Source organism: Atheta coriaria, unplaced genomic scaffold (genome assembly GCF_025399875.1).
Source record: "Atheta coriaria isolate IRGN ID8LTWV9N9 unplaced genomic scaffold, Caltech_Dcor_3.1 hic_scaffold_6_pilon, whole genome shotgun sequence".
Taxonomy (NCBI): Eukaryota; Metazoa; Arthropoda; class Insecta; order Coleoptera; family Staphylinidae; genus Dalotia; species Dalotia coriaria.
The window spans coordinates 15,235,286-15,249,686 of NW_027045448.1; the positions used below are offsets into that span (position 1 = coordinate 15,235,286).

The following is a 14,401-nucleotide window of genomic DNA, read 5'->3' on the forward strand; positions in this document are numbered from 1 at the left end:
CGCGCAGTGGAGAGGCGTTGGCCGGGCCGACAAGTTATTCGAATGTACTCGCATCGCACTCGTAATTCAACTCTTTTTACTTTTCTACCGGCCTGCAAGCGTCCACGTCCAGTTCAATTCAGTTCGGTGAAGGTACAACCTTGAGATTCGAACGCAAATCGTGCGCCGACCGATACTTACTTATACTTATAACACTTTTGTTTTATTTTACGAGTGCCTACATAATCACTTACGGCTTCAATTTTTCAGCGCGCATTCGAGAGGAAAAACGAGCTGATTATCTCAAATAATGAACTAGGTTAAATATTTTTCTTTTCTAGTACAAGTAAATATTTTTTATTATTTATTCAGCAGGTGAATGAAGAAAATTTTTGTTTATACGCGAGACCAATAAACTGTTACATAAGTTCTGAATTTCGATCGGCGGAGACGCGTGCACGCGCTGTGTGTTCCGTCCACGCGCGTTGAAATTCGGTGTAATTAAGATTAATCCCGTGCGCTCGCAGCTAATATTATTTTACCGGCAATTAAGTCGCGGCGCTCTTCGCGGGTGAGTAAAAGTTGAAGTTCGAGACACCGTAGCGCAGCGGAATTGAACGTTTTGTCGAGTTAAGCGAGTAGAAAATCGCAAGAGATTTAATTATCCGTGACACATTAGTGTGTCCCAAGACAACTAACGCGTTTATAATAAATGCCAATTTTAAGCACTTTATTTCAGGTGGAAATACAGAATTTCGCAATACCATTATATTTTACCCTTTAATTTGTTTTTGTTCTTATTGCGAAAGATCACATTAGTTTGCAATAATATTTAGTGACGGCAGACGACACTTGCATTAACTTAAAGTAGAATTTATTATGTAGTTATAGAATTGACTGCTCATTTAACGAGTGTGTCAAGTTTTTGCTCCTTTTTTGCGGGTTATACGCGCAATTCAAGTGATAATAAATTACTGGAGACTCTGGCGACTGCGTTGAGGCGTTGATCCAGACAACAAATAAAAGATTTTCATTCAATTCAAGCGATTCAAGTCTTAGCTCAGCCAAGACACCTTCAAGGTGATCCACGGCAAGGATATTCATCATTTTTCAAATGTATATTTAGATTCTGAAATTTTTTCATGCTTATTATGTTGTCAAGAGTGGTTTTTATTGCAAATAAAACAAAATAGTAGTTTAGTGGTTTGTTTATTGCATTTTAAACATGAAAATCGCAATATTTTAGAAATACCTAATAATAAAACAGGATTTATTATTATTTTTGAAGTAAAAGTTAATTTGTAGTAATTTTTAATTTTAAACTTACGAGATTGAACGTTAAAACATGAAATATTTTGTATTTAGTTTTAATGTTTTGGTTTATGTACGTTGGTTTGTTTTGTTGATGTTGCTTATCGTACATCACGCGATATTTCAGTGTTTTTATATTGTTTGTGTCGTCTTCGTGAATTTAATGCAAATAAATGCATACTAACGCCATCTGGTACCACACCAAACAACTATAACTGATATCAAGTTAAACTTGATATTATTTATTTTCGTACACAATTGAAATATAGTTCTAAACTGTTACAAATGTTATAGTCATGTTTATTATGTTCATCTCGCTCGTGTTCGGGCGGTGTGAAGGTCGGCATTGTATGCAAATTCGCAGTGGTCTAAAATTGCACTTGCAATTCTTTACATAACCACCAACCAACCACACTCAATCCGAAACCAGATCAAATGCCAACACAACACATTTACAAGTATTTCATACTTCACACTGCAACTGCAATGCAAATTTAAACAATATCCAACCACAACATATTTCTCTAGTTGAATGGGTGTAATATTTTATGTAAAATAAACAAATACTTGTCATTCACACCTGATTAAAATTAATTCCACGAACTTGAATGTAAAAACTATCACAATATCACGAGTAATTACTCAATTACGATAATTACAATCGTAGCAATCTGCAAGTCAAATAAACTCGTAAATTAAAACGATTACAAACAATTCCATTTAAGTACCCGGTACTTATCTATTAATTAATACTGTATCTAAATGACAATTACCGACAATAGTCATATTGTGAATATCTGCGTGATGCAATAAACAAGTTAATATACGCTAATTAATGCAGGTTGCAGAGTGCAATGAGCGTGCGAGCGTAATCGAGATGTGAATAAAATGATTGAAATCATAAGGTGCACACAATATTATCATTGCACATGATGTATTTAACGGCCTTTCAAGGATATCGACTTATTTTTCTATTGAGACATTGCCTCAACTATACTCAACTCCAGACAAGAATTAATCATGTTTATTTTTATTTTATTGCCGCATGGAAATGATATAATAGTGACAAGTGAACAAACAATCATTAGAAAATTAAGATTAAAAACAAATAAATAAGAATAACAAGAAATGTCGAAGCCATGACTTCGAAGTGAATGCAGGATATATTGCACTTTCTTACGCATTAGCATACTACAGGTTCGCAATATTCTAAGGCCATTCAAATTGGTTGATAGAAAATATGAAATTTCATCTTCGCATAAAGCGGCAGAGATAAAAACAATCGACAAGTTGCAATAAAATGCAAAGTGAAGGTTTTATTCAGGAAACTTCAAACCATATGGCACCTAAGTAAAAGTTAACAAAATAAAAACATTTAATTACAGAAAATTACTTCTGAGAGAAGTACATACCTATATATAAATTTAAATTTAAACTTGTTTAACGAAAAACTTTAGTTTCACATCTGTTAGAATGTGAATACAATATTTGTTGTAATAAATCACAGCTGGTGGTGAAATTAATGATTGCATTTCATAATTTCATAACAATTGCATACTGCAGTCGAATAAAACAATAAAAACTGCATGCCTAGTTTGATTTTGATTAATTTCTCTCAACTCTAACCTTAAAAAACTAAAACCACATACTTTTCCCATCCATAAGCACACAATTTTGAGCAGAGTGACTTTCTGAACTCGAAACTCAATTTAATTGCCTCTAACAGTTAAGTGTTGTGTGTTTTTCGTCGTGTGGTGAACGGGGAACAATGGCGTCCGTGCATAATGAATCAGTCACAACCGGGTGCGCACATAATTCGCGATATTCATTCCTACATGATTTTCCCAGCTCTCTTTCACTTTTCTTCCTTCTTTGCCACACACATAGAATAATTTATAATATCCACTTGAATGCTCACTGTTTTAATTTCGAGTTTTTGCATACTGAACATATCTAAAGCACACGATTTCCTTTTCGTTTAAGTTTTAGTCTTACCTTTTAGACTGATAGATGTATATCACGCGATTGCACAACATGAACGCGAATTTGTTCAATGTAGGTATTAAAACTTAAGCTGCAAGTGCGAGAACAAAGCAGGAAATTGAACATTTTCATTGCGCTTCGAGGCATTTCGATAAATTTCATACGAGTTACTTAATGGGTTTAATTTTAATTTAAAGCGGACTAGTTTTGTCGCAATTGTTAATAACTACGTTTGCATTAACGGTGTGCACTAGTGACATTTCGGATAATGGCTATGGAAATCAAAATCAAAATCGAATACGTGTTATATAAAATCGATGTTTGTCAATAACGCACTTAAAATTTAAACGACTTCCTAAGGCATAAAAATATAAAACAAACACCAAACGCATTACTTTCAAAATTGATTAATTATTAGTAATAATAAAATAAAAAGCGTTGAGTTGTAGACAGGTCGTAATCAACGCCAAGCTATCAAACAATGCGCTTTTTTTGTGCGCTTGAAAAAGCCCACACTTTGATCAGTCCTGCTTTTCCGCATCGGTAGACACTCGACGGAGAGTTGAATTCATATAATTTCATCAGATAATTTCGGTGCTTGCCATTGTTGTTATACTCGCATCTGGACAAGCCGTAAAGAACGAATCGCATTCGTCGTTTTGTAATTTTTAATTTATGACAGTGTGTCGATCTGATTTCAACTGCTTTCGACTATTATAAATGCGAATGTAACATTGTGTTTTTGTATGTTTGTGACGCTGCTATGCAAAAACCACTTAATAAATTTTGATAAAATTTGGTTTGGAGATATTTTGTACCTAGGAGAATAACATAGGCTACTGCATGTTGCTAAAATATAACTTGAAGGGTGTGAAAAGTGGTTTGCAAGTTTGTGCAACGAAAAAGATAAATGACGCTGGCGTATGCAAAAAAATGTGATGAAAATGCCTATTGAAGATGACCGCCGGTATTTACGTATTGAATATTACAAAAATAAAATGAAGAAAAGCCATACTTCTTCCAGGACCAACAATATGTAGCCTGTTCGCGTGTGTCTAATGCCCGAAATCCGCAGGTATTTGCCCCAAGAGTATATAGTAGTATTTTTTTAAATTTGACAATAATTTGAATATTACCCAGTATAAGCTAGTAATTCTATAGTTAAACATTTAGAAAAGAAAAGAAAAACATTTTGAATAAATGTTTTCGTCATTATCAAAGAAATGTGATAATTTTCAAATTTTTATTATTGATGCCAAGGTTTCAAGTTTAAATTTATTCTTTTCAACTCTCGTAACTAGTCTGCGAATTCGTGAATTAGTTTTTTCGAGATTTACGAGCTGCCGGTGACGAACTAATGACGAATCTGGCTGCTTATCGAGCGTCGCGATCTCGATCTTACTTTTTCTTTATCGTAAATTTTACTCCGGCTGACAAATGTAACGTTTAGTGGTGAATTCGTAATTTTTGTCACTTTTACTTTGCGATTTATGAGGCTGGCCCACAAGCACAAACAAAAAAATGTCGAAAGAAAAAAAAACATTTAATTAATCCATTATTCATGATGCATTTTGCATTAGTTTTCACTTGTATTCTATTAATAAATAATCCAAACTCTCTTTTATTATTTTATTGAAATTCCGCTGTTTTTAACTAATAATATCTTCGACAAGGTCAAACATAATTAACTCTTGCTTATAAAAAAAATAAAATATTTACGTTCCCGACGATTAACAATGTAAACCATTGTTTACCTATTGTTTACCTAGACAACACTATAAAACGGTCATTATGCAGAATTAGCACTCGACCGCAGCTTCCTACGCACTTTCGATTGTTCTCCAACGTGATGCAGTTTAAATTAAAACCATAGCGCTCAACATTAGCCATGGCACATTGGATTTTTTCTGCCTTGCTTCTTCGCTGTTGTTATTATTCATAATATAATGAATATAATAACAGCTTACGCTTGTAATCCGGCGTGCAAAACCGCAGAGAACAAGAACATGAACGTGAAAAAAATGGACAATGCGAAAACAATGCGAACAATGAACCAAAGTGGTTGAAAATAATGTTGAGGTTATCTGCGATGGAGGCGAACGAAGCTTCCTAATTACACTAAGTGTACTAATTGTGTAATACGATCCGCATGATAATAATTACAGATCATTCATCATTGAATGATCTTCATTCCCCGGTTTTTATTTTGTTTTGCTTTGTTTCGAACTAGTTCAATAACAAATCGTGACTTAAAACGCGGAAAAATACGGATAATCAAACAAATATTTCCTTGACGCGTAATAAAAAATCCTTGAATCACGAAAATTTTGTTTTAAAGCCTAAAAAAGTTTTGAAATATCAAATTTTCGACATATCGATGAGCAAACATTTAATAATCAAAAACTTGTCGATGTCTAACAAGATCTTTCGGAATGAAAATGTTAACACTTTTTGCATGCTTGTTAAACTTCTTACCTCGTTACCAGTTTTGAGTTTCCACCGGTCGCCACCATTACACGACGTGTTTAAGTAAACTTAAGTCCGAGAGTAGAATCGAGGTCAACAAAATCTTACCTGCAACAAAAAATTTAATTTGTAAGTAAATAATTTCATATTGTTTCGAATTGTGTGCATTGTATATTAATATTAACACTAATAATAATTACTTAAAAGGCGAATAGTGTCACACTTACTTACCATTCAATTGATTTTTACCAAGCTAATGGGTTTTAAGTCATTAATGCAAAAGTACACAGAGTTTTCATTTCGTTTTGTTGGTAAAAAAACTTAGTTTTTGAAGTGTAAAAACCAAAAAGTATTTGTAATCATACTAGTGCTGCCATCTGGTGTCAGATAGTCTTTATATTTTTGCATCTGTCATTGTATCTCGATAATAATTACTAGAAAATACTCTTTTCTAATTTTAATAGTTTGTATGTTTATTAGTTTGCTTGTTTTCACAAAATTTTCTTATTATTTTGGCAATAAAAATAAAACAAACATTTTTCACGCCGTTGCTACTGATTTAACGCTACATAAAATAACCTCACATTTAACTCACAGATTGTATAATAATGTCGTAAAACGGCAGAAATTTTTGCACTTGTTGTAAATCAAGTAATTTGCACGCATAAAATTACGCCGCATGTGTGAAAAACCATTTGCACTGCCGCGGTTTTCTCCACACTGTATTTTGCACTGCACAAAAGTGTGAAACATACATCATTACTCATTTTACACATTCGTCTTTGTTATCAACGTGCATTCATTCATTTCGCGCATTTGCAGGAAAAACAAAGCCTAGTTTTATGCATTCGCGCATTCGCTTTCCCTTTTCGACACTCTATCGGCAATCAATTAGGACGTACATTTACATTTACATTTCCTGCTCGTTTATTTGACACCATGCAATTGTTTTATGAAACACTCCAAGACACACTCGAAACGAGGAACTGTGAGTGTAAATATTGAACAAATATCGTCATCACGTTGTTGAAACATACAAAAACGTTGTTTGCTCTTCGGTTATGCTTTTAATTACATAGAGAAACTATATAGACTTAAAAATAGAAAAAAAGCGTAGGTGGACGATGACAACAAAACCTTAAACAAAGTTTAACGTATGATTTAAGTGTTTAAGGCACATCATAAAACACTTATTACTTGATTGCATAATTACACCTATGCCCATTTTTGTTTAATTAATAACAAAAAGCGAGAAATTTAAGTGTTTTTAAGAGAAACTTATTTAGAAAAAATTATTTTGATGAGCACAAGTCATAAAAATTGAAATATTTCAGTAATTTTGTGTTTCATCACTCGTCTATAAATTAAAAAAATATATAAACATGTGAGACCTTGAACAAATAGCTTCATGCGTGCAAAATTATGAAATTTGATATTTCTATGTCCAGTTAAGGTTAAAATCGTTCAAGACATAAATCACAAGCAAATAAAAATTCAAATTAATTTCTGTGTCAACAAGAATTACATTTCCGATTTTGTTTTCGTCTTTAAAGGTCAAGAATTTACAATTTACAAGTAAGGTAAAAACAGTTAAAAGAAAATTGTGTCCAAAAAGTATTACATGTTACATCTGGCATTATGTAAATTTCACGTGTGTGCATAACGACAAGTGTTTGTTCTTCGCTGAACATGTAATAATGCAATAATACACGTTTTTTAGAGATATAAACTCATTGTGTGAAGGTATTAAATTTGCATGCAATAGAAAAATGTGATATAAAGTTGCACAATTTAATAAAAGTGGTATTAATACTGTGTAGCCTTGTTTTTAACGATAAACTCTGTATAACGTATAAATCTTTGTATAAAGTATATATTAATGTCCTCATTATAGCATTGTAGTTAATTTTTTAGCCAAAAAAGTAATAAAAATTATTTTGAAGATAAAATTTGTATTTTTTTCTTAAAATCAACGCCATTTTTATGTTTATTAATAAATTTTATTATTTTTGATGCCAAAAGATTGTCAATGAGTTATATTTTCATAATCTCTTTAAATTTTAAAAATCGGATTAAAATTGTTAATTTTGCAACCAAAAAACTAACATAAATAATATTTTTATTGAAAAAATGCATTTTTTTTTTCTTAAAATCAACGCCATTTTGTTGTTTATTAACCAAATTTATTTATTTTTATTTCCAACGATAGACAATTAGGCATATTTTATAAAAATTTTAAGTTTTTGGAATCGGACTAAAATTGTTAATTTTAAAGTAAAAAAACTAACAATAATTATTTTTCTATCAAAAATTTGCACTTTTTTCTTAAAATCAACGCCATTTTGTTGTTTATTAACAAAATTTATATATTTTTATTTCCAACGATAGTCAATTAGCCATATTTTATAAATCTCTTTAAATTTTTAAAATCAGATTAATTCTTGCTAGTTTTATAATAAAAATACTAACAAAAATCATTTCTCTCCAAAAAATATGTGGGTATCATTAACTTTTGTCTTCTCCCGGGTGACGTTGACATATTAACACGTCGTTCACGCATCTCAAGATTAAAGAAAGCATTTCCTCCGATTTCGAAGCGTATAATAAGCGATAAATCAGCGCGCAATTTTTCACACTTCCCTTCGCTTGCCACACGCATTCGCGCACTGTGACCATTTTTGGCCGGCGCGACGTGCACGGGGATTCTCATTATTTAAAATAAATTATCCGCCGCGGCGTGGCCGTCATCGGGTTTGATGCAATGATGCGTTGCGCCTCATTTCTTTTATTAATGTACTCAGCGTGCCGAGTGTGTGTGTCCGACTTCCGAAAGCAAGCGCGCTCGCCCGCTGGTTGCTTGTTTAATGTCTAAAAGGAAAAGCAGCCGAAAACGACGCGCACCAAATTTGGACCAAACGGCAAACAACAAAAAACACAACCCGGAGAGCGTTTCGAAATGCAATCGACATTCATTTCACCATCGACGTCTGCCAATATTTAAAAAAATGCGAAAATATAACCGAAAACTTTTATTTCCTGGATGATTAATTAATCCACGCACACAATGTGTTTAATTACTTCCGACTAGTAACAACAATTTATTTCCTTGTGTAGTTACTCATCTTTTCGACGACATAAAGTACATAAATGCGTTTTATTTTGAAGAAAAAAAGAGTAAAATTTCACTTTATCTCGTTTTAGTTACTAACAAGATTACGTCTGCGTCTACCTGCGCCAATAATGCCTCATTAATATTTATAATTAAATCAGAACGTGCACGCACTGCTCGTATTCTGGTGCACGAAGTGTGAAGTACCGATCACGACTGGCGTTACTCAATTGAATTGGATAGAATAATTTAACATATTCAAACAAACAAAAGCTTAAAGTGGAAAAAATGAAAATAGGAAGAGCTTTTATTCTTGCGACGAGAAGGAAAGTTTCCTCGTTGCATTTATAACTTATATTTATAATAATTTAATATATAATAACTCAACAATCTCCAGAGTGTCATCATAATAAATGTAGATATAAATTATATCCTACAAAGTGTTTTGTGACATATTAACGCCATCTAAATTCGAATTATGTAATGATAACCCCTTTTTGCACCCTTTGAGTAAAAATTTTTGTGATAAAAACTAGTCTATGTTCTTTTCTAGAATTAAATCTATCTTTATTCCAAGTTTTATCAAAATTACTTGAGTAGTTTTTGACTTATCGAAGAACAAACATACAAAACCCATACTTTTGCATTTATATCGAAACCTACTATATAATTTCCATTAGAATTGTAACCAAACAGTCGTTGAAAGGCCGATAGTTCGACGTACAGCACAATTAAAGGAAATGTTTAATTACAACACACGACAACCTGGCAAAAAGCGAAGAGGTCTGACATTATAATAGTAAGCTGTACCGCCGTAACATACGCTCACCAACCGCATTCAAAATTCAAATGTATTCAACTCTTTAAACCTCAAAAAACCTTTCATTTTGCGCGGTGCGTCGATATTAAATGAAATTAAATGTTACTAATGCCATTATAATATGTGTTGCGCCGTAAAATATTCCGCTGGTAGCCAGCAAGCAATAATAAACAACACTTGGTGAATCTTTATGCTCAACGTCGCTTCTATAATTGATCATTTTACATTTTGCGCATTTCGGGTTTGCGTGCGCCGAAAAATTAAATTCGGATTGTTATTAAATAGTTGCGCAACTATCATTTCTGAATGAATTTATTTACGTGCCATTATTATTAATTACACTTTGCGCAAATGATCATCAGCGCACGATCGGCGAAAATGATCGAGGATTAATCGCGCGTTAATTTCTTAATTTCATAACAAAGTATTCAGATTGGTTTCGAGTGCCCCGCAGAAATGTTTAGAAACAATTCGAGCGCAGTGAAGTGCTGGACACTTGCGATTGCGAGTGGAAAGCGAGCGCAAGTTTTATACGAAAAAAAGTAAAAGTAAATTCCGATCCGGCTTCCACGACTTCCCCAGCGCTAATTCTTCTTGTAAATGCCCCGAACTGTAACTAAACCTCATAACTAAGCAAAACTAATCTGCAGTAAACGGATAGAAATATTTCGCACGCGTGTTTACATAAAACTGGAGCGATTTTTGCACTTTTTATGAGTGCATTGTTTAATAAACGCTACAAAGTGTAAGATTTAATATTTTTCGTGCAAAACCACGGCCTAACAAGGCGTAAAATGAGTGCAATTTGTTTATTGCCTTATTTCTGGCATTTTTGCGCTTTTTTGCATTAATTAACATTTATTTATACAACCAATTAAAAAATAAATATTTAATTGCCTGTTTCTTGCAAACGCCGTAGTTTTTTTTTACGAAATTAGGTTACAATTCGGCACGCGCCAAACTATTCACTACTGCAATGCAATTATCGACACAAATGAGAGTAGTAATTATAAATCTTAGACTGTTGACCGGATTCTAGGACGACGCATTTAATTAGCATATTCTGAATGAATATTTGTATCAATACACTCATAAATCAATCAAAGTATGTAAAAATCGGTAAAAATTCAATCTTTCCAAATTTCCGTTTCCATTGTCCTTAAACTAGTTTAAAACGTAAAACATTGGTAATTTTTATGTAACAATCGGAGAAAATTATTTATTTATAAATGTAAATTTAATCCCCAAACTTGAATATCTCCAGTTGTGATTAGAGCCGAGCGAAATTATTACCTAATCGTGGACATTTTTCATCGCGTCGCGCTCGGCTGTAATAAGCAATAACAAAACTAATAAACTTATTAATTTAATATTTATGCACACGTTGATACCATTTGAAATGATTAATAATTGTAGTGCTGCTGCATGATGTCGAAAAATGTTTCCGATTTATTTATGCGCTCTAGCAAAGTATAGGTATCGCGGCCGAATGTAAATCTAAACGGCGGCCGTGTTGCACTCTAAAATCAGACAACTTTCTAGTAAAATTTAGATCTCGGAACGTGCAATAAACTCGGCATTTCGCAATGGATGTTGGTGCGCGCACCAGCCTACACGCACACGCTAAACTCGAGCACACATTTCATTCCAATATTTGATTTGATTTGATGTTCGATCGGCGCGATTACACAGATTATTGAGTTTTATTAATTGATATCATCGCGCAATCCGAGAGAAGAGTGTTAAATGCTTACGCTTTGATGTGCCGTAACAGTAACATGATTGCCACATCCTATATTTCACTTTTATTTTATTTTTTATTTCAACTTTTTCGGCACTTTGACAAAAATTGACAGAAAATGTGTCGTAAAAAGAAAATTTGTTGAAATTCAAATTTTAAACGCGAATAACTTCGGTACTTTTAGTCCTAGAATGACAATTGAGACCTTATTCAAAAGAGAATTAAATACAGAATCAATTAATGCAATAAATTTAAAAATGGCGTGTGTATTTTGAAAATTATAAGCCATTGAAGTTGAAAATAGCCATAGCGCCCATAAAATGCAAGAATACTAAGAAAAATGCATCAAAAATCAAATTAATTCAAGCTTAAAATCGAGATCAGACTAAAAGGCATCGATTAAACCCAAAATCATTAAAATCGGCCCACGGGAACCCTGTCAAACAAGCCTCCGAAGTTCCTTCAGCAATGAAAACTCGACCCTAACGGCAAAATGTGCAAATTACACAGAAAAAAAAAAGAAATATCTAAAACTGTAAAAGGGTTTCCACTTGTTTTACACTTTGTTAACCATAGCATGACAAAGCAAACAAAACTTATCGTTTTACATCGCATCACAATCAAGATAATATCATTCCCAGTGCGTACAACAGAATATAAAGTTGTCTTTTGTCATATTTTGTCTTTCTATAGCTGAGCGAATAAGTGTAGCATAAAAACGTGCACAAAACGCGAAGAATATCTCATTTCACGACACTTGCGGCTCGAGTGTTGGCTTAAACACGTCTTTATTGCGCGTTTTATTTACATGCGATGCAGAAACGGAAAGTTCTTCTCGCTTTCAAGCAGCATGTTGTTGCCCCTGCACCATTCACGAGACACGGTGACATAATTTTTTTCGTAAATACGTTTTTAATTGAAAATTCGCATGTCGCGCGAGCAAAAATGTTACATATTTTATCGCATAATAAAAACCTGCCAAAAAACCACTATCTACACCCGGCCGAATATTAAAATTTCTGCCTGAGATCATAATTAAATACGAATTTATGTCAACAAACTCTCAAATGCATGGCGACACGCTAATTACTTCTACGGCGTGCTTAATTATCGTTCATTTGTGCTGCATTAGAGTAGAAATCTAAATTTTCTTCCGATAAAAAATCGTGGGTTGAAAGTTGTGTAAAAATATTTAAATTTTCGCAAACTCCTTGACACGATTTAAAATCTTGCTTAATTTTTTACCTTGTTCGACTGCTAGATCCTCGCCCTGGAGGCGGTCCAATCGTGGACGAAATGGTCCTAGTGCTTCTAAGCTGCGCCGAGGTTTTATTCTGAGCGGCGGCGGCAGCGGCCAATTGACCAGCACTAGTCCTGGGTAGACGTTGTTGTTGCCTGGTGGCGAGCACACCAACGGCGCACAACACCACGAGCAGGCACCCGATGGCACCCCTCATGGTTACCCAAAAAATTTTATTCGAAAAATCCTCAAAACACACAAATTATCAGTCACTGCGCACTGAACTTGTAATTTTAAACTCGTCAACAGTCCTTTTTGAATGATAAAACGTGGATGTGAATAAAAATATCCTTATTATTATCCTTGCGATTTGGCACGTGTTACGCGAAGTGTGTGTTGTACTACTCTGCGGAGAAGTAGTCTGCGCCGTTACCGTTCCGAAAGAGTCGCGGCGTCAGAGTGCAAGAGTGGTGCTGGTGCGGCTGCCAAGCGAAGACTTTCACTCTTCGACGGTAGGTAGGAAGGCAGGGACACACACGCACGGTAAACGGGCGTCCTGCTGCCGTACGCCGTGCAGGTGCAAGAGACTGTGAGGATATGGAAGAGCATTCATTCAGAGATTCGCGCAAGATGAGTGTGTGCACGAGCATCACCGGCGGTAGACACGACGCAGACGTTGTAGGGAGCGTCAGAAACAACAAATTACACACTCGATACTAAAGCACACTTCATCAAACGATAATTTAATTGTATTTTATTGCAATTTGGTATTTAATAATTATCCGCGGCTGATAATTATTTTATTGCTTGAGTAATTACTTGTTTTTAACTTCTTTAACTTGTTTACTTGTTTATCTTTTTCGTTCCACAAATTTGTAAACTATTTTTTACACCCTGTAAGTTATATTTTTGCACCATACAGTAGCCTATGTTATACTCCTAAGTCCAAAATATGTCCAAACCAAATTTTATCAAAATTGGTTTGGTGGTTTTTGCTTGAAAACGACACAAACAAACATATTTTTCTAATTTTAGTTTAGATTTTTATATAAAGTGCAAATCATACACATAGCGCCCTCTATTGGCAATAATTTAGAATTTAGGTGATGACATTTTCTTTTGATGTAAAAGTGAAATGTGTGAAATGTTAGATTCAAAATTAAAATGTTAATATGCCAACCGGCATCGAATGTGTGAGTGGTACGAGTGCGACAGTAATGCGCTAATTACAACATTGCGCCATCGCGGTGCGCACCCGAAGCGGTTTTCGTTCAAAAACTCCAATTGAACTAAATCGACAACTACGACTAGCAATCTCAGCAGCGTATCATTAATAGCATGAAACATGACCAGTTGTCGAGGGTAGCTCGAGGCTATGGGTCGCTAACCACTCAAAACGATAAAATATTTACTTAAAATTAAAACTGCAATTATTACATTATTTTCCATTTTGATTTAGCCATAAAAATTAATCATTTAAACTTGAAATTCAAAAATTTTTAACAATTTTAAACTATTTACTTAAATTTTATTAGAATTTACTTGAAATTATTTAATACAAATTTACTTTTGTTAATGCAAATGTTCTGTTTGCTCTAGTTTTAAAATTAATGTTTAATATCATAATTAATTGCATGTTTCGAATAAACAAAAGCCATTAATGTCGCATTAATACATTGCCCCATCGAAATTCAATAAAATAATTCTAATTACGTTGATAAAAACCGCGCTTATGTAAGCGTCAGTGGCACA

General features: G+C 33.7%; 1 protein-coding gene across 3 annotated transcripts in view; it reads right to left on the minus strand.

The window, feature by feature from the left end:
• The window catches only part of LOC135794159 (angiopoietin-related protein 2), a 43,529-nt gene that overhangs the window by 13,450 nt on the left and 15,678 nt on the right, over nt 1-14,401 (minus strand). The window contains exon 2 of one of the 3 annotated variants that reach the window (XM_065305334.1): nt 5,749-5,847. The exons of 1 other annotated variant lie outside the window; for it this stretch is intronic. In XM_065305334.1, coding sequence (XP_065161406.1) covers nt 5,749-5,786 — 38 coding nt within the window. In that variant the 5' untranslated portion in view covers nt 5,787-5,847. Of the gene's footprint in view, nt 1-5,748; nt 5,848-12,654; nt 13,206-14,401 lie in introns of those variants that run through there. One more of the 3 variants, XM_065305333.1, reaches the window with a different exon arrangement.